Source organism: Oncorhynchus tshawytscha, linkage group LG33 (genome assembly GCF_018296145.1).
Source record: "Oncorhynchus tshawytscha isolate Ot180627B linkage group LG33, Otsh_v2.0, whole genome shotgun sequence".
Lineage (NCBI taxonomy): Eukaryota > Metazoa > Chordata > Actinopteri > Salmoniformes > Salmonidae > Oncorhynchus > Oncorhynchus tshawytscha.
In genome coordinates, this window is record NC_056461.1 from 35,436,309 (window position 1) to 35,456,833 (window position 20,525).

The window sequence follows — 20,525 nt, forward strand, 5'->3', positions numbered from 1 at the left end:
TGTTGGAAACTCGGGACCTTAGAGTTCAAATTAACGTAAGTTATTTGCGTAGAACTTCCTGTTGGTTGATTCTGTATCATCTTTCTACAATGAATAAGCAAGTCGGAAATCTCAAGAGTTCCCAAGTTTCCGACATGATGTGAAAGTGGCACAAGTTGGCGCCTGAAACCTGGATCCACTCAGCATACCAAAGGCTTCCAACTCTTGTGTGGGTTGGGTGATGGGCACTCTACTAAGAGAAGGGGCATGAAGAGGGCGCACTGAATGTGGATGGGAATGTGCAATAATTGATGATAATGATAATAATGATGAGCACCATTTCACCCAGAAAGCTTTAGAAAGTGTGCTGGGTGACGGATCCCCAGCTGACCCTGTTTTCGCTCTCTGTTATTGTGCAGCTAGCATCGATCTGAGCACAGAGAGGAGTGTTTTATTTTTTTTAGAAACACAGACTATGCAAACAGGGCCTTTCGGTGGAGCCAGGGCAGTCACAGCAGGGAAGGGAAGACATCTGTGTTAATGGGCTGCAGGTGGAACAACTGCTGGTCTGAGTCGGCAGGAGCCACACAATCTGACACACAAACAAACACCAACTGCTGGTCTGAGTCGGCAGAGAAGTAAAATCGGCAGATGGTCTAAAAAAATGAAACAAAATTACCGTAAGTGCTCCCTGCGATGACTGTGATGCACACAAGCTGCATACTTACTATGGTACTCTCTCTCTCTCTCTCTCTCTCTCTCTCCCTTTCTCTCTCTACTCTCTCTCCTTTCTCTCTCTCTCTCTCTCTCTCTCTCTCTCTCTCTCTCTCTCTCTCTCTCTTCTCTCTCTCTCTCTCTCTCTCTCTCCCTTTCTCTCTCTCTCTCTATCTCTCTCTCCCTTTCTCTCTCTCTCTCTCTCTCCCTTTCTCTCTCTCTCTCGCTCTCCTTTCTCTCTCTCTCTCCCTTTCTCTCTCTCTCTCTCTCTCTCTCTCTCTCCCTTTCTCTCAAACATACACATCTAGGCATGCAAGCTCAACTAGAAACAATAATTAAAAAATATATTTATATATTATCACATAGGTGCAGTGAAATTTGGTGTTTTACAGGGTCAGCCATAGTAAAGCAAATTAGGGTTAAGTGCCTTGCTCATTTTTCACCTTGATGGCTCATTTGAACCAGCGACCTCGCGGTAACTGGTGCAACCCTCTAAGCACTATGCTACCTGCCGTAATAGCTGCATACCAAATAAATACGCTATGTTTTATAGGAGAGAGAGGGAGTTACAGTAAAACATGCAGGCCTGGTTTCTGTATGTAAGCTGGTTACCTGTGATATGATTCTTCCCCTCACTATTACCCCTATGTGTGGTTACTTAAAAAAATAAAATATATATATTTCAACAGTTATTTGTGCTCTTACATATGGTGAAATGGCGACATTGTTGCTGTAATGTGATAGATTATACTGTATTATTACCACTCTCTGAGAATTGATTTCTAAAGGTGTACACTCAATAGGGACCCTACCACAAAAAATGTGCACACTTTTAAAAGGCTCAGTATTTCGTTTTTCCTGTAGAGACAGGTGTGGATGGTATCTCAAAGTGGAAATTAGTGGATGTCATGGTAACAGCATAAGAAGAATAAACAAACAATTTTAACAATTATGTTTATCAATATTTTCTCAAATAAAAACCTGCCACCAACAGCATCATTTGTTCCAGTTTCACATGTTGTATTCAAAATCAAATAAAATGAATGCTCCTTTGACATATTGTTTGACAGTCAACCTACTAGGAAATCCTAACAGACAAAACAGCCAAGGAATCACGATTTGTTTCCACCATGGAAACAGCAAAGTGATAAACAAGCAATGGAGAATATTAAAGCAATGTGGAGTAGCAGGCTATGACAAACAGGTTTATGCATGGGTTAACTCCGTCGTTCCAGAGCCATCATTTCTGTGTCTTCTGTCGCTCTCTTTTCCTCTGTGTCTCTCTAGGTCTCCCTGTCTGTCATTATCCCCTCATTCACTGCCTGTTATGTAGCTGTAAGTGCTGATTCATTTACATTTGTAGTGCTGCTGGGTGTAGGGGAAGTGGACTGAGTAGCGGGGTTGGGCTCAATTCGAAATGAAGGCAGTCAATTCAAGAAGTAAACTAAAATTACAATCTAATAATCTAAATAAGGGCATTTATTTTCAATGACTTCTCAAAAAACTGAAAAGCTATTTATTTCAAGAGTTTTAAATTCAAATCACTTCCTGAATTGACTGCCTTCAATTCGAATTGAGCCCAACCCAGCTGAGCAGAGGATTATCATCAGTGCCCACACAAAGGAAAATAGAACTCACCCCATTGTCGCCTCGCCCCACCTCCTCGGATCCTCGACCTACTCACTCCCTCCCACAGTGCAGGTCCACAGTGTTACGGTTTGATAATCTACCTGATATCCTCTAGCTGTTTACATACTAATTTTCTGGTTCACACTTACAAGACTGCTGTGTCTGTCCACAGGATGCTCCACAGAAGTCCTCTGTCCTGTTGGGAATCGGCCCACTAGTGAACAACTACAAAGCCATCTAGTACCAAGCAGAGGCCCCCCTTCTCACTGGAACACCACCACCTTCTAAGGTAACTTGATAACTACACAGAGGGAGAAATGGAGGGTTGACTCTTAAGTCTCAAAGTAGTGATTTGTCAGTCTTGGCAGGGTACTCTATAATTAACCAAGTCTTGTAAACTGCTAATGTCTCTTTTGCTTCAGATAGTTTTCATTGAAGAGGTGTACATAACATAAACATTCACGCTGGTGCAGTCAAGAGAATTCTAATCTTCAGAGTTTTTTATTTTTATTTTTTCATCTTCTTCTTGCTCAAAAATGACCTACAACAAATCCATCATCCCCATCAAGGGTGAAATTAGAGTAATTTCCCCATCAAAAATGTCAAGGCCCAGCTCCAAAAAACTGAAAACAAAACCAATAAATAAGGGTAGCAATGAGGGACTGGTCAAAGCACCAGCTTTGATTAGTGGATGTCTATCTAAGTAAAGTATCTACAAGCCTGGGCTGCATTGAATTCAATGCATTGTTCCGTTATAGAATTTAGCCAGAGTCATCAAGGATATCTTCAGGGACAGCCACCCCTGGGCCCCGACAAGACCCTCACCCTGTGGAACCACTGGATCAGACTACAACTAGTCTGCTTTAAGACAAGCGGTTATGTGGGCCGTTTGAAAAATAACCATTCACAGCTTTAAAGAGCCCTGTCTTCAGGTAACTGATAGGACAAAATGGGCACGTCAGGATAGTTGAGGCATTTAAACGGATGAGCCAAGAGGGCAAAATATGGCCAGTGGGCAAGGGATGCATATCAGTCTGTCTCTCTGACCCTTTCTGGACTTTTTAACCTTACAGCTTTGTTAGTGTGACGTTCCCATACATATGCCCTGAAATGGAACTGTACTGTTTGTGAAAATATCTTGCCGTTTCAACACAGCACATTATTTGACTATGTCTCACTGAGAGAGGGAGCAGTGATCAACAAGTACACTGACCGTTACTAACGGTGTGAAGAAGCAGTCCGTATCAACACCTGTAATGGGACGTTCGTTAGTCCCTGCTGCTGTGTACCAGGAGCGGTTTCCTGCAGGCATCCCAACCAATTCATCAAATAGTGTCAGTGCAGTAAACAGCAGGCTTAGCTGGAATGGGAGACTAGAAGAGGAAGGCACAAAAGGGGGTGCTTCAGAAGAACCCATGCGGACAAAAAAAACTGTGCATCTATACAGTACACCTAGAACAGTGTGGAACTGGCCAGGACTATCACGTGTAACAGTAGTCTATATCTGGGATCCCTCCTTCTCTATAGCCTCGGTTGGTGCCATACCCTGCATTGGACACTTGGTGGGCACCTTTGTAGAGGCCGGTGCCATTGGAGGGGAATATAGTGTGGATGATGTAATCCTCCCGGAGGGGCATGGGTTGCAGCGGCTGGTGGGTAACCATGGGTGTCATCTGGAACCCTGGGCCTCGGATCTCCAGGATGGTGGTGTCCTTCTTTGTGCCTGACTCAATGTAGTCATCGTAGTGCTTGCTCTTTCTGGAGCTGCCACGGCTGTATTGATCACGAGAAGACAGGCGTCCGGCTCGATGCCTGTACCAGCAAAAGACGGCAACTATGAGCGCCAGAGAGACGATGGCCGTAGCTCCTCCAATGATCCCAGCCAGAGGTAGAGTAGCCATGTGTTCAGGGTCCTGGTTGTCATCCTGGCCCACATCTGGCTGACTGGGGTCTGACGTCTCAGCTTTAGCGCACACTGGAGCTTCATCTGAGTCAGTGTTTCCACCTGCCATGACTCCTTTACCCAAGGAGCTGGCCACCAGGGGCACCATGCAGATGATGTAGCTGGAGTGGGGGTGCAGGGAAGTGAGCAGGTACTCTCTGCGGTCTCCTCTCACCAGGGTCTCTGTGATGGAGCCCATGGCAGCGCTGGTTCCCAGCCGTAGCCAACTGAGTCTGAAGGAGGAGGTGGGCTGGGCCACGCTCCAGGTGACACGAATGCTGTCGGGGGCCAAGGGCTTGACATTCAGTGCCAGGCTCTTACCTACTCCACTGCTGCCCAGTGTGTAGTCTAGACCTGAGTCTGGTAGCCCCAGGCCGGGCCGCTTGGAGCGCAGGGTGAAAAGGGAGCCCTGTGGAGGGGCGAGGGTGGTGGCGCTAGCAGCAACCCCTCCTACGTCTGCTCCACCCCCTCTGTCTCTGGTCTCACTTCCTGTGGCCCCGACCCCAGCCCCGACAGCCACTATGCCTGGGACTTCACACTCCTCCATCTGACTGGTCAGGTCCTTAAGGGCCATGTCTCGAACCTTGTCAGGCCCCTGGCAGGTGAGGCCCCTCACCGTGATGGAGTTACCCCTCGCATGAAGCCAGTCATGTAACCATCGCAGGTTACAGCCACAGTGCCAGGGATTCCCCCGCACCAGCAGTTGTCCCAGGCTGTCCAGGTCTTTGAACAGGCCCCGAGGCAGGGTGGTCAGGTTGTTGCCAGACAGGTCCAGTCTTTGGAGCCTCCTCATGCCATCCAGGGAGCCACGGGGAATGTGGATCAGAGCGTTGTCCTGCAGAGAGAGACGCTGCAGGTGGGTACTGGGCAGGTTGAGTGGCGGGGTCAGGAGGGAGTTACGCACCAATGAAAGCTCTGTCAGGTTGGAGAGGCGGGAGAAGGTGTCGTCTGCGATGCGCTGGTTGGCCAGGAGGTTCCCGTCCAGAACGAGGCGTCGCAGAGAGGAGAGGCCACGGAAGGCATGGGTGGGGATGGTGGAGATGCGGTTGTCGTCCAGCCTCAGTTCCTCCAGAGAGGCCGGGAGCCCAGAGGGGATGCTGGACAGGTGGTTACGTGACAGGAAAAGCAGGCGCAGCCTTGGGTTGTCAACGAAGGCCTGGTCCTCGATGCTGACGGTGGAGACAGAGTTGTCGTCCAGGTGCAGCTTCTCCAGTAGAGGCATGCGGGCCAAGGTGGCACGGGGAAGCGTACGGATGTTGTTGTCCTGCAGGTGCAGTTCCCGGAGGGAAGGGGGCAGGTGCATGGGGAAGTCATCCAGCTCGTTATCGTACAGGTAGACCACTCGGATGGTGAGTTGACGCTCTAGGGAGGTGGGGAGCCCGGCGTTGTCTATGTGGTTGTTCTGAAGGTAGAGCACCGTGGCAGAGGGGGGCAGAGGGGGGATAGAGCTCAGGCCACGGTCGTTGCAGTAGATGAAGTCCTCGTCACATCTGCAGACAGAGGGGCACACTGGGTCTCCCTCCTCGTCGTACCCTGTGGCTGCAGCAATCTCCAGCACCTCGGCCAACAGAGTTAGGCAGAGCATGAGCAGGAACAGCCAATCACGCAGCTCGACCACTCCCTCAGACGCCATGGTGCTGATGACGAACGTCCCTTCCTCTCGACCTCAACTTCCTGGATCCTTGAATCCTAAGGATAAGCTCAAACCAGGCCGGCTCCTTCAGCCCTAGATAGACTGAAAAGGATACAGGTTTTAGTTAACAATTCGCTCAAGTGACCAGATCACTAAGGTTTAATTGAAATTCCCAAATCACTGAAATGCCAGAATACAACAAGCTTGACAATGTACCCTTATTTCATTATGCCTAAACCATATCACACAAATTATACATGGTCACATGGAAATTGAACCGCTACAGCATACTAATCCCTCTAAGGGTCTATATCTCGACTTCAATCCCCTTGTCATGTTGAAGTGGCAGTAATCTGCTTCCAGCAGGAGTTGGAGGAAAGGAGAGGATTTTTCTTCAAATCAATTTCAGTAAAATAAACCGTGGCCAAACCTGTTTGAAAATATTGAACATAATTAAATATATCAAATCCTTTTTTTGTCAAACAAGTGTTCCTAGAGGGAAATTACTATTCCAAAAATACAGTTTTTCCAGACCATATGGTCTGTCCACTGAAATAATCCAAAAACTAGGGCCTAATATTTCTGGTCTGACCACGTTTGGTGAAATCTCCTGGCCCTATAACAGTGTAATAGAGTATTTATTTGAATTCTCCCAAATACTAAGCAGATTAGGTATACAGTACATCCCACTCTTTCTGCATTCACTAAGGAATATTGATAAACTAAGCTACGAGTGTGCATATGTGCATATGTGTGTATATGCATGAGCATATTGTATGTATGCGTGTATATATGCTGTGAGTGTACTATATGTGTGTGTGTGGCAGAGTAGAGTGAGGGATTGAGTGTGTTTTTTTAGTCTGAGCAGCTGTGCAAAGAAGTCCGTCAAACAGAGGGGAGTATTTGGGTCAGTTCCTTCAAAGGCAAGATAGAAGGAGAGTGAGATCGATGTGGTGGAGAGAGTGGGAGGGATTAGAGGAACATATGGAGTTGTGATTGGGTGGATTAACAAAGAATGGCACATAGATAGATCTTAAACACTTTCTACAGTTACTTTAGTTTCTCCCTCCCATGGTTGCTCATTTGGCTTACACTAGCAGGGCTGGTCTAATCCACAGACGTTATGACATCAATTACAGTGCCTTCAGAAAGTATTCATACCCCTTGATTTATTCAAAAGAAAAATTGTGTTACAGCCTGAATTTGAAATTGATTCAATATTTTTTTTTTCTCAGCCATTTACACACACTACCCCATAATTAGAAAGTGAAAGCATGTTTTTAGACATTTTTGCAAATGTATTGAAAATGAAATACAGAAATATCTAATTTACATAACTATTCACACCCCTCAGTCAATACATGTTAGTATCACCTTTGGCAGCGATTACAGCTGTGAGTCTTAATGGGAAGACTCTAAGAGCTTTGCACACCTGGATTGTACAATATTTGCACATTATTCTTTTTAAAATTCTTCAAGCTCCCTCAAGTTGGTTGTTGGTCATTGCTAGACAGCCATTTTCAAGACAAAACTGTAACTAGGCCACATTCACTGTCTTCTTGGTAAGCAACTCCAGTGTAGATTTGTCCTGTTTTAGGTCATTGTCCTGTTTTAGGTCATTGTCCTGCTGAAAAGTGAATTTGTCTCCCAGTGTCTGGTGTAAAGCAGACTGAACCAGGTTTTCCTTTAGGATTTTGCCTGTGCTTATCTCTATTCTGTTTCTATTCTTTGCTGATTACAAGCATACTCATAACATGATGCACCCACCACCACCATGATTGAAAATATGAAGCGTGGTACTCAGTGATGTGTTGTGTTGGATTTGCTCCAAACTTAACGCTTTGTATTCAGGACATAAAGTTGATTTATTTGACCATTATTTGTACAGTTTTTCTTTAGTGCCTTATTGCAAACAGGATGCATGTTTTGGAATATGTTTTATTCTGTACAGGGTTCCTTCTTTTCACTCTGTCATTTAGGTTAGCATTGTGGAGTAACTACAACACTGTTGATCCATTCTCAGTCTCCTATCACAGCCATTAAACTCTGTAACTGTTTTAAAGTCACCATTGGCCTCATGGTGAAATCCCTGAGCGGTTTCCTTCCTGACCGGCAACTGAGTTAGGAAGGACAACTGTATCGGTGTAGTACAGAGTGTATTGATACACCATCCAAAGTGTAATTAATAACTTCACCATGCTCAAAGGGATATTCAATGTCTGCTTTTTTACCCATCTACCAAAAGGTGCCCTTCTTTGCGAGGCATTGGAAAACTTCCCTGGTCTTTGTGGTTGAATCTGTGTTTGACTGCTCACTGCTCAACTGAGAGACTTTACAGATAATTGTACTTTATGTGTGGGGTGTAGAGATGTGGTAGTCATTTAAAAATAATGTTAAACACTATTATTGCACACAGAGTGAGCCTATGCAACTTATTATGTGACTTGTTAAATACATTTTTACTCCTGAATTTATTTTTACTCCTCCTGTCTCAGCCTCCAGTATTTATGCTGCAATAGTTTATGTGTCGGGGGGCTAGGGTTAGTTTGTTATATCTGGAGTACCTCTCCTGTCCTATTCGGTGTCCTGTGTGAATCTAAGTGGGCGTTCTCTAATTCTCTCTTTCTCTCTCTCTCTCGGAGGACCTGAGCCCTAGGACCATGCCCCAGGACTACCTGACATGATGACTCCTTGCTGTCCCCAGTCCACCTGACCGTGCTGCTGCTCCAGTTTCAACTGTTCTGCCTTATTATTATACGACCATGCTGGTCATTTATGAACATTTGAACATCTTGGCCATGTTCTGTTATAATCTCCACCCGGCACAGCCAGAAGAGGACTGGCCACCCCACATAGCCTGGTTCCTCTCTAGGTTTCTTCCTAGGTTTTGGCCTTTCTAGGGAGTTTTTCCTAGCCACCGTGCTTCTACACCTGCATTGCTTGCTGTTTGGGGTTTTAGGCTGGGTTTCTGTACAGCACTTTGAGATATCAGCTGATGTACGAAGGGCTATATAAATAAATTGATTTGATTTGATTTGATTTAGGTTTGCCATAACAAAGGGGTTGAATACTTGTTGACTGAAGACATTTCAGCATTTTATTTTTTATTAATTTGTAAAAATCTCTAAAAACATAATTCCACTGACATTATGGAGTATTGTGCGTAGGCCAGTGACACAACATCTCAATTGAATCAATTTTAAATTCAGGCTGTAACCCAACAAAATGTGAAAAAGTAAAGGGGTATGAATACATATAATACTCTAAAGGTATTATATGTCTATGGTGCAGATCCATTGAGGGTGTGAGAGTGTGTGTGTGGATGTAATTGTAGAGTACAGTGACAGAAGTATATAGACGTGTGTGTGCGTGAGCCAGACTGTACAGGATGCGTGTGTGTCCCCACAAATTGTTGCAGTCAAAGTTGCAGTCATCTGTATTCGGGAGATGTCAGACAATGCGGGGCTGTGTGGAGGGGAGGAGGAGGGGGTTGGTGTGGAAATGGTCTGGCCAGACAGACAGTCGCCTAAGGCAGGGAGGGTACAGTACACAAAACAGCCCTACACTTTCCAATACTGGAGCAAGAAGTAGAGGATCAATTTACATAGAGAAATAGAGAGAATGAGAGAGGGGTGGTGGAGAGAGAGAGAGAGAGAGAGAAAGACAGAGAGCCACCGAGAGAGAGAGAGAGAGAGAGTAGATCTAAAATGACAGCATTGACTGTTGCTACAGTATCTTCACCATGAAATCAACTACAGAAACCATAACTGGCAGCACTCATATCCACATATTTATTATAAAAGAGGAAAATCTGGGAATGATTACCAAAGCGGGTGCTGGTGTATCGGGGAAATCCACTCTATTGATGGCATGGTAGAGATAAGACTGGCACGAAGCTTATCTTACATGCCTATGTCCATGAATGTCATTTAAAATGTAGTGATTGGTGCTTGGGAAGGAGTGATGCAAGCAAGAGATGGCCATGGTGCTGAAGGGGATAAATGAAAGGATCAAAGGATGAATAAATGAAACACAAAAATAGAGGATGAAGAGTCTGAGGATGGAAAAGAAATATATACAAGAAAAAACCGATGACCTATTTACTTTTATTGTGCTACAATACGGCCATGCTCAATCATTGTTGTTCTATCAACTCTCCAAAATGTTATTTCCGTATATTATTATTTGTATGTATCTCAGTGTACAGTGCATTTGGAAAGTATTCAGACCCTTTGACTTTTTTTACATTTTGTTACTTTACAGCCTTATTCTAAAATGAATTTTAAAAAAATAATCCTCATCAATCTATTACACAATACCCCATAATGACAAAGCAAAAACAGTTGTTTTTTTTACAATTTAGCAAATTTATTTTAAAAATTTAAATGAAAATATCACATGTACATACAGTACCAGTCAAAAGTTTGGACACACCTTCTCATTCAAGGGTTTTTCTTTATTTTTGAAACTATGTTCTACATTGTAGAATAATAGTGAAGACATCAAAACTATGAAATAACACATTTGGAATCATGTAGTAAACAAAAAAGTGTTAAACAAATCAAAATATATTTGATATTTGCTTTTTTTCAAAGTTGCCACCCTTTGCCTTGATGACAGCTTTGCACACTCTTGGCATTCTCTCAACCAGCTTCACCTGGAAAGGACAGATTTCTACTGGTCTAATGTCCATTGCTTGTGTTTCTTAGCCCAAGCAAGTCTCCACTTCTTATTGGCGTGCTTTAGTAGTGGTTTCTTTGCAGCAATTCGATCATGAAGGCCTGAATCACGCAGTCTCTTCTGAACAGTTGATGTTGAGATGTGTCTGTTACTTGAACACTCTGAAGTGGCGATCCCCATGAGAGGCAGTTTCATCATAGTGCTTGACGGTTTTTGCGACTGCACACAAAGTTCTTGAAATTTTCCGTATTGACTGACCTTCATGTATCTTCATGTATAAAGGAAAAAAATGGACTGTCATTTCTATTTGCTTATTTGAGCTGTTCTTGCCATAATATATATATATATATATATATATATATTATTTTTTATTTTAATTGAACCTTAATTGAACTAGGCAAGTCAGTTTAGAACAAATTCTTATTTACAATGATGGCCTAGGAACAGTGGGCTAACTGCTTTGTTCAGGGGCAGAACGACAGATTTTTACCTTGTCAGTTCGGGGATTCGGTAAAGATCTGTCGTTCTGCCCCTAAACAAGGCAGTTAACCCACTGTTCCTAGGCCATCATTGTAAATAAGGATTTGTTCTTAACTGACTTGCCTAGTTAAATAAAGCTTAAATTAAAATGTACAAATAAATAATAATATTATGGCAAGAACAGCTCAAATAAGCAAAGAGAAACGACAGTCCATGGACTTGGTCTTTAACCAAATAGGGCTATCTGTATAGCACCCCTACCTTGTCACAACACAACTGATTGGCTCAAACGCATTAAGAAGGAAAGAAATTCCACAAATTAACTTTTAACAAGGCACACCTGTTAATTGAAATGCATTCCAGGTGACTACATCATGAAGCTGGTTGAGATAATGCCAAGATTGTGCAATGCTGTCATCAAGGCAAAGGGTGGCTACTTTGAAGAATCTCAAAAATAAAATCTATTTTGATTTGTTTCACACGTTTTTGGTTACTACATGATTCCATATGTGTCATTTCATAGTTTTGATGCCTTCACTATTATTCTACAATGTAAAAAAATGTTAAAAAATAAAGAAAAACCCTTGAAGGAGTAGGTGTGTCCAAACGTTTGACTGGTACTGTAAGTATTCAGACCCTTTACTCAGTAATTTGTTGAATCACCTTTGGCAGCGATGACAGCCTAGAGTCTTCTTGGGTATGACACTACAAGCTTGGTACACCTGTATTTGGGGAGTTTCTCCCATTCTTCTCTGCAAATCCCCTCAAGCTCTGTCAGGTTGGATGGGGAGCGTCGTTGCTCTCTTCTCTGTTCGATGGGTTCAAGTCCGGGCTCTGGCTGGGTCACTCAAGGACATTCAGAGACTTGTCCCATAGCCACTCCTGCCTTGTCTTGGCTGTGTGCTTAGGGTCGTTGTCCTGTTGGAAGGTGAAGATTCACTCCAGTCTGAGGTCCTGAGCACTCTGGAGCAGGTTTTCATCAAGGATCTCTCTGTACTTTGCTCCATTCATCTTTTCCTCAATCTTGACTAGTCTCCCAGTCCTGCCTCTGAAAAACATCCACACAGCATGATGCTGCCACCACCATGCTTCACCGTAGGGATGGTGCCAGGTTTCCTCCAGACGTGACGCTTGGCATTCAGGCCAAAGAGTTAAATCCTGGCTTCATCAAAACAGAGAATCTTGTTTCTCATGATCTGAGAGCCTTTAGGTGCCTTTTGGCAAACTCCAAGTGGGCTGTCATGTGCCTTTTACTGAGGAGTGGCTTCCGTCTGGCCTGATTGGTGGAGTGCTGCAGAGATGGTTGTCCTTATGGAAAGTTCTCCCATCTCCACAGAGGAACTCTGGAGCTCTGTCAGAGTGACTATCGGGTTCTTGGTCACCTCCCTGACCAAGGTCCTCCCCCGATTGCTCAGTCCAACTCTAGGAAAAGTCTTGTTGGTTCCAAACTTCTTCCATTTAAGAATGATGGAGGCCACTGTGTTCTTGGGGACCTTCAATGCTGCAGAAATGTTTTGGTACCCTTCCCCAGTTCTGTGCCTCAACACAATCCTGTCTCGGAGCTCAACGTACAATTCCTTTGACCTCATGGCTTCGTTTTTGCACCGACATGCACTGTCAACTGTGGGACCTTATATAGACAGGTGTGTGCCTTTCCAAATCCTCTCCAATCAATTGAATTTATCACAGGTGGACTCCAATCAAGTTGTAGAAACATCAAGGATGATCGATGGAAACAGGATGCACCTGAGCTCAATTTTGAGTCTCATAGCAAAGGGTCTGAATACTTAGGTAAATAAGGTATTTCTGTTTAAAAAATGTTATAATGTGCAAACATTTCTAAAAACTTGTTTTCGCTTTGTCATTATCGGGTATTATCAGGATTGATGACGAAGAAAAAAAAAATTCTATCCGTTTTAGAAAAAGGCTGGAAAATGTAGAAAAAGTCAAGGTGTCTGATATTTTCCGAAAGCACTGTTGGACCATTCTGCAAGACTTTTAATAGTTTAAATACTGTGTCTTTGGCAGTACTGTATATAGTCGTTTCTGTGAGAGAAAAACTATTAGAAGCAGTCCATTGTGCTTGAGTCAGCAGAGTGCAATCAGTGAGCTTCATTGCTTGTCTGGAACAGACCCTAGGCCTCTTCAAAGTCATTAGCTCTGAACTGATGTTACCGCTACTAAATCTAAATCAGCTGCCTTCAAAATGTCCAGTAGGGTACAAACCAACCTAATGCTGCAAAACACATGATTGTATTAAAAACAATTAAACTAATTATTAATGGATTAAAAGATAGTAATCATCAATTTATCAATAATGACATTAACATATTACCTAATCCACTCAATCTATAAATTCAGAGCAGATGCTTTAATCAAAGTAACATACAAACAGTACTGTTACCATATTGTACATTTAATCTGAAAACTCCATTAGGGCCATATCCTAAAATGAGATGCACACATCATAATGTAAACTTTAACTCAAATCTCCGAGGGACATCTATACATGATTTCTGTGAATGTTTCAGTAACAGCCGTGAATGTTAAATTAGAAGGTTACCCATGAGCCATTGAGGTTAAGTGCCTTGATATGAGCACTACATCACTATGACATGTTCCTCCTGGGATTTGAGACAGCATCCGTCTTGTCGCTAGTCCATTTTCCTACCCACTCTGCTGCTGCTGCTACTACTGTCGCTGCTGCTGCTGTTACTACTGTTGCTGTTACTACTTTTACTACTGTCGCTGCAGCTGCTGCTGTTACTACTGTTGCTGCTGCTGCTGTTACTACTGTTGCTGTTGCTGCTTTTACTACTGTTGCTGCTGCTACTGTTACTACTGTTGCTGCTGCTGTTAGTGCTGTTGCTGCTTTTACTACTGTCGATGCTGCTGCTGTTACTACTGTTGCTGCTGATGTTACTGCTGTTGCTGCTGCTGCTGCTATTACTACTGTTGCTGTTGCTGCTATTACTAATGTTGCTGCTGCTGTCACTACTGTTGCTGCTGCTGTTACTACTGTTGCTACTGCTGCTGTTACTGCTGTTATTGCTGCTGCTGTTACTACTGTCGCTGCTGCTGCTGTTATTGCTGTTACTACTGTTGCTGCTGCTGTTATTGCTGTTACTACTGTTGCTGCTGTTGCTGTTACGGCTGTTGCTGTTACTACTGTCGCTGCTGCTGCTGTTACTACTGTCGCTGCTGCTGCTGTTATTGCTGTTACTACTGTTGCTGCTGCTGCTGTTACTACTGTTGCTGCTGTTGCTGTTACGGCTGTTGCTATTACTACTGTTGCTGCTGCTGCTGTAACTACTGTTGCTGCTGCTGTTAATACTGTTGCTGCTGCTGCTGTTATTGCTGTTACTACTGTTGCTGCTGCTGCTGTTATTGCTGTTACTACTGTTGCTGCTGTTGCTGTAACTACTGTTGCTGCTGCTGTAACTACTGTTGCTGCTGCTGTTACTACTGTTGCTGCTGCTGCTGTTATTGCTGTTAATACTGTTGCTGCTGCTGCTGTTACTACTGTCGCTGCTGCTGCTGTTATTGCTGTTACTACTGTTGCTGCTGCTGCTGTTACTACTGTTGCTGCTGTTGCTGTTACGGCTGTTGCTATTACTACTGTTGCTGCTGCTGCTGTAACTACTGTTGCTGCTGCTGTTACTACTGTTGCTGCTGCTGCTGTTATTGCTGTTACTACTGTTGCTGCTGCTGCTGTTATTGCTGTTACTACTGTTGCTGCTGTTGCTGTAACTACTGTTGCTGCTGCTGTAACTACTGTTGCTGCTGCTGCTGTTATTGCTGTTAATACTGTTGCTGCTGCTGCTGTCACTAATGTTGCTGCTGTTGCTGTTACGGCTGTTGCTGCTGTTGCTGTTACTACTGTTGCTGCTGCTGCTGTAACTACTGTTGCTGCTGCTGTTAATACTGTTGCTGCTGCTGCTGTTACTACTGTTGCTGCTGCTGCTGTCACTAATGTTGCTGCTGTTGCTGTTACGGCTGTTGCTGCTGTTGCTGTTACTACTGTTGCTGCTGCTGCTGTAACTACTGTTGCTGCTGCTGTTAATACTGTTGCTGCTGCTGCTGCTGTTACTACTGTTGCTGCTGTTGCTGTTACTGCTGCTGTTGCTGCTGTTGCTGTTACTACTGTTGCTGCTGCTGCTGTTACTACTGTTGCTGCTGCTGCTACTGTCGCTGCTGCTAACTACTGTTGCTGCTGCTGTTACTACTGTTGCTGCTGCTGCTGTCACTAATGTTGCTGCTGTTGCTGTTGCTGCTGCTGCTGTTACTACTGTTGCTGCTGCTGCTGTAACTACTGTTGCTGCTGCTGTTAATACTGTTGCTGCTGCTGCTGCTGTTACTACTGTTGCTGCTGTTGCTGTTACGGCTGTTGCTGCTGTTGCTGTTACTACTGTTGCTGCTGCTGCTGTTACTACTGTTGCTGCTGCTACTACTGTCGCTGCTGCTACTGTTACTACTGTTGCTGCTGCTGCTATTACTACTGTTGCTGCTGCTGTTACTACTGTTGCTGCTGCTGCTACTATTCCTGTTGGTGCTGCTGTTACTACTGTTGCTGCTGCTGTTATTACTGTTGCTGCTGCTGTTACTACTGTTGCTGCTGCTGCTGTTATTACTGTTGATGCTGCTGCTGTTACTACTGTCGCTGCTGCTGCTGTCACTACTATTGCTGCTGCTGTTATTACTGTTGCTGCTGTCACTACTGCCGCTGCTGCTGCTACTACTGTCGCTGCTGTTGCTGTTACTACTGTTGCTGCTGCTGCTGTTACTACTGTTACTACTGTTGCTGTTACTACTGTTACTACTGTCGCTGCAGCTGCTGCTGCTGTTACTACTGTTGCTGCTGCTGCTCTTATTACTGTTGCTGCTGCTGCTGTTACTACTGTCGCTGCTGCTGCTACTACTGTCGCTGCTGTTGCTGTTACTACTGTTGCTGCTGCTGCTGTTACTACTGTTACTACTGTTGCTGTTACTACTGTTACTACTGTCGCTGCAGCTGCTGCTGCTGTTACTACTGTTGCTGCTTTTACTACTGTTGCTGCTGCTACTGTTACAAATGTTCCTACTGATGTTACTACTGTTGCTGCTGTTACTACTGTCGCTGCTGCTGATACTACTGTTGCCGCTGCTGCTGCTGTTACTACTGTCACTGCTGCTGTTATTACTGTTGCTGCTGTTACTACTGCTGCTGCTGCTGCTATTACTACTGTTGCTGCTGCTGCTGTTACTACTGTTGCTGCTGTTACTACTGTCGCTGCTGTTGCTATTACTACTGTTGCTGCTGCTGCTGTTACTACTGTTGCTACTGTTGCTGTTACTACTGTTACTACTGTCGCTGCAGCTGCTGCTGCTGTTACTACTGTTGCTGCTTTTACTACTGTTGCTGCTGCTACTGTTACAAATGTTCCTACTGATGTTACTACTGTTGCTGCTGTTACTACTGTCGCTGCTGCTGATACTACTGTTGCCGCTGCTGCTGCTGTTACTACTGTCACTGCTGCTGTTATTACTGTTGCTGCTGTTACTACTGCTGCTGCTGCTGCTATTACTACTGTTGCTGCTGCTACTGTAACTAATGTTGCTGCTGCTGCTGTTACTACAAATGCTGCTACTGATGTTACTACTATTGCTGCTGTAACTACTGTTGCTGCTGCTGCTGCACTACTGTTGCTGCTGCTGTCACTACTGTTGCTGCTGCTGTTATTACTGTTGCTGCTGCTGCTGTCACTATTGTTGCTGCTGCTGCTGTTATTACTGTTGCTGCTGCTCTTACTACTGTTGCTGCTGCTGTACTACTGTTGCTGCTGCTGCTACTATTCCTGTTGCTGCTGCTGTTACTACTGTTGCTGCTGCTGCTGTTATTACTGTTGCTGCTGCTGCTGTTACTACTGTTGCTGCTGTTACTACTGTCGCTGCAGTTACTACTGTTAATGCTGCTGCTACTATTCCTGTTGCTGCTGGACTACTGTTGCTGCTGCTACTGATTCTGCTGCTGCTGCTACTGTTACTACTGCTGCTGCTGTTACTACTGTTGCTGCTGCTACTACTGTCGCTGCTGCTGCTGTTACTACCGTTGCTGCTGCTGCTACTATTCCTGTTGGTGCTGCTGTTACTACTGTTGCTGCTGCTGCTATTACTACTGTTGCTGCTGCTGTTACTACTGTTGCTGCTGCTGCTGTTACTACTGTTGCTGCTGTTACTACTGTCGCTGCAGTTACTACTGTTGCTGCTGCTGCTACTATTCCTGTTGCTGCTGCTGGACTACTGTTGCTGCTGCTACTGATTCTGCTGCTGCTGCTACTGTTACTACTGCTGCTGCTGTTACTACTGCTGCTGCTGTCACTACTGCTGCTGCTGTTACTACTGCTGCTGCTGCCATATGAATTAATTTGGCTCCGTGTCTCTTCCACAGGAATCCCAGATTAAAAGTAAATCCTCTAAGCATTAACAGAGGAGTCGTGGCCCCCTGCAGCAAAATGCTGTTGCATGGAATGGAGGGCCACTCTGCCACATAAGAGGAGACGATTACCAGATACATCAAATGATATAAAATAGGAATATATGAATGTGAAAATGGGGCGTGTGATTTCTGGGTCTGATGATTTCAGTGAATTCCTGACTGTAATATCTCCAGGTTGGCTGTCAGATTAGATCTGACATGAAAGAGGTGCTACATCATCATGGAAGAGGTGCTACATCATCATGGAAGAGGTGCTACATCATCATGGAAGAGGTGCTACATCATCATGGAAGAGATGCTACATCATCATGGAAGAGATGCTACATCATCATGGAAGAGATGCTACATCATCATGGAAGAGATGCTACATCATCATGGAAGAGATGCTACATCATCATGGAAGAGGTGCTACATCATCATGGAAGAGATGCTACATCATCATGGAAGAGGTGCTACATCATCATGGAAGAGGTGCTACATCATTATGGAAGAGATGCTACATCATTATGGAAGAGGTGCTACATCATCATGGAAGAGGTGCTACATCATCATGGAAGAGATGCTACATCATCATGGAAGAGATGCTACATCATCATGGAAGAGGTGCTACATCATTATGGAAGAGATGCTACATCATCATGGAAGAGGTGCTACATCATCATGGAAGAGATGCTACATCATCATGGAAGCTTTGCCATGTTGGCATTTCACTCTCCCTGTTATTGCATTTCCCAGTCAGTCTATCAGTACTGTAGTGGATTCACACAGCCTGCTATAGAATCGACTAGCTTGCAAGGCAATACTGCACACACATGATTTTTTGAAAACTCAATATACATGCATTAACCTTTTTTATACAGTTATGTTACTTGGCAAATACAGGAAAGACTCTAGACTTAAAACACTTTAAATTCCCTTTCTTTCTTGCTCTGTTTCTATAACAATATTTCCATCTCAATCACTTCTATTTACCCTATAACTAGCCATGTTGATATTACATCAAAATGGTTCAGGAAATACGGGAGTACATTTTTTATAAGTTGAGTTGGCCCCTACAACACATCCAGTTGAACTAAAGTATAAATTAAAAGCAGAGAATACCCATTAATAAATAAAAATCCACAATTTAGAATTGAGGACAAGGTTTGTTTAGCTAGCACTGGGTTGGATGTGGCAGCATAAATATTTATATATATATTTTAAATGGATTCGTGTACTTGGAATAGTTTTTTGCTACTGTCACTCTGTTCTTGCTTCTCAGTTAGAGCATGGTGGTGGTTGAGAGTGAAGTTGAAATGGACATGCAGACGCGAGGCGAGGCAGAGCCAGCCTGTATCATCTGTTGAGACCATAAGCCACCCACTCCTCCTGCTCACGCTCCCTCCCTCCTCTCTCTGTTATGTGCACATCGTCACATACCCTGGCCGCTATCACAGTTTAGAGATACAATAGGCTTTTCTTTTTGTTGCTCTTATTGTTTGTGTATTGTTGTATTTTACTTGTGTGTGACTGTCCTTGTCTATCAGTGGTTTGTTGCTTGTCATGTTTTGTTTTTTGTGGACCTTAGGAAGAGTAGCTGCTGCTTCTGCAAAAGCTAATGCGGATCCTAATAAGCAAACAAATAAATACAAATAGCACAGGAAATGACCTCTCCACCTGCATGCACGTTTATATTTGCCTTTGTTTATGTAAGTGTGGGGAGGACTGAATTTGTATTCAGGCCAATATTCTAGTATGCAATATAATGAGTTAGCTTTGTGTATCACTTCAAATTGAAGACGCCCTCTCTCTTTTTTCTCTTCCTGCCTCTCGGCCTCGCTTCCTTGTCACACGCTCCTCTCCTCTCCTGCACTTGTCCTGCGTGAACAATGAGGCAGCTGATTGAGTCACAATTTCTCCCCCCCCTCTCTCTCTCTCACTCCCTCTCCCACACACACACATACACAAGCCCTTCCACTCCCTCTCTCTCTCTCCCTCTCTCTCTCTCCCTCTCCCTCTCCCACACACACACACATACACAAGCCCTTCCACTCCCTCTGTTGCTTCCCTGTTTCACAACCTCTCTCTCTCTTTCCCCTCCATCCTCTTCCCTTTCCCTTAAGCTTGCTATTCACTCTGCTTTCTCTCCCTACACTTACATGTATTTATTTATTTCAAAACATTCCATAATCTTTCCTTCTCTCTTAGTCTTCTTAGTAAGTCTCTCCTTCCCCTCTTCCTTTGATTCGTCCATGTCATCTGTCTCTCTTCCTCTCTGCATATTTCTCTGCATCTTTTGGTCTGTGAGCAGTGCACTACTCGCTCCTCTCTTCCTCGCTCTCTTTTTCTCTCTCACTTTTTCTCATTCTCTCTCTCTCTCTCTGGTCTACAGCAGTGATTCTTTAATCCCTTCTTACACGATCTCTTTCTCCTTCAGCTGATGAAAACCTAAAAGAGTAAGAACATGGAAACCCTCCCTATGACAAACCCTCCCAGTAAACAAACGCTGGATAATAACCTTCAGAATCTCGTACAGTCCTGTATACTAATTGTTATCGCACCAATGAGGAAATCACAACACAATTCATCCTTCTGTTAGCCGACTACAGGAAGATTTTTTATATAAATGTGTATAAATGTGAATAAAAACACACCTTGTGTTGTAAAAGATACAGATCTGAAGCTGTGAGTCTGTCTCCTCTGGAGTTGTGAGTCTGTCTCCTCTGGAGTTGTGAGTCTGTCTCCTCTGGAGTTGTGAGTCTGTCTCCTCTGGAACGTGTGGGTCCTGCAGCATGTGGGTTCTGCAGAGTGTGGGTCCTGGAAAGTGTAGGTCCTGGAGCGTGTGGGTCCTGCAGCGTGTGGGTCCTGGAGCGTGTGGGTTCTGCAGAGTGTGGGTCCTGGAAAGTGTGGGTCCTGGAGTGTGTGGGTCCTGCAGCGTGTGGGTCCTGGAGCGTGTGGGTCCTGCAGAGTGTGGGTCCTGGAAAGTGTAGGTCCTGGAGCGTGTGGGTCCTCCA

At 44.3% G+C, this 20,525-nt stretch overlaps 1 protein-coding gene and 1 long non-coding RNA gene across 2 annotated transcripts; one reads left to right on the forward strand and one right to left on the reverse strand.

Moving 5' to 3' along the window:
* Positions 1–380: 380 nt before the first annotated feature.
* Positions 381–8,577, forward strand: LOC121841673. The gene is made up of 3 exons (XR_006080711.1): positions 381–659; positions 2,495–2,611; positions 8,540–8,577. It is a non-coding gene; the product is annotated as an uncharacterized LOC121841673 (long non-coding RNA).
* On the reverse strand, positions 2,599–20,274 carry LOC112231285 (leucine-rich repeat transmembrane protein FLRT1-like). The gene is made up of 2 exons (XM_024397962.2): positions 20,166–20,274; positions 2,599–5,999 (listed from the first exon to the last, which is right to left on the reverse strand). Exon 2 carries the CDS (start codon positions 5,895–5,897, stop codon positions 3,804–3,806), a length of 2,094 nt encoding a protein of 697 aa, XP_024253730.1. The 5' UTR covers positions 5,898–5,999; positions 20,166–20,274; the 3' UTR covers positions 2,599–3,803.
* Between the last annotated feature and the right edge of the window lie 251 nt (positions 20,275–20,525).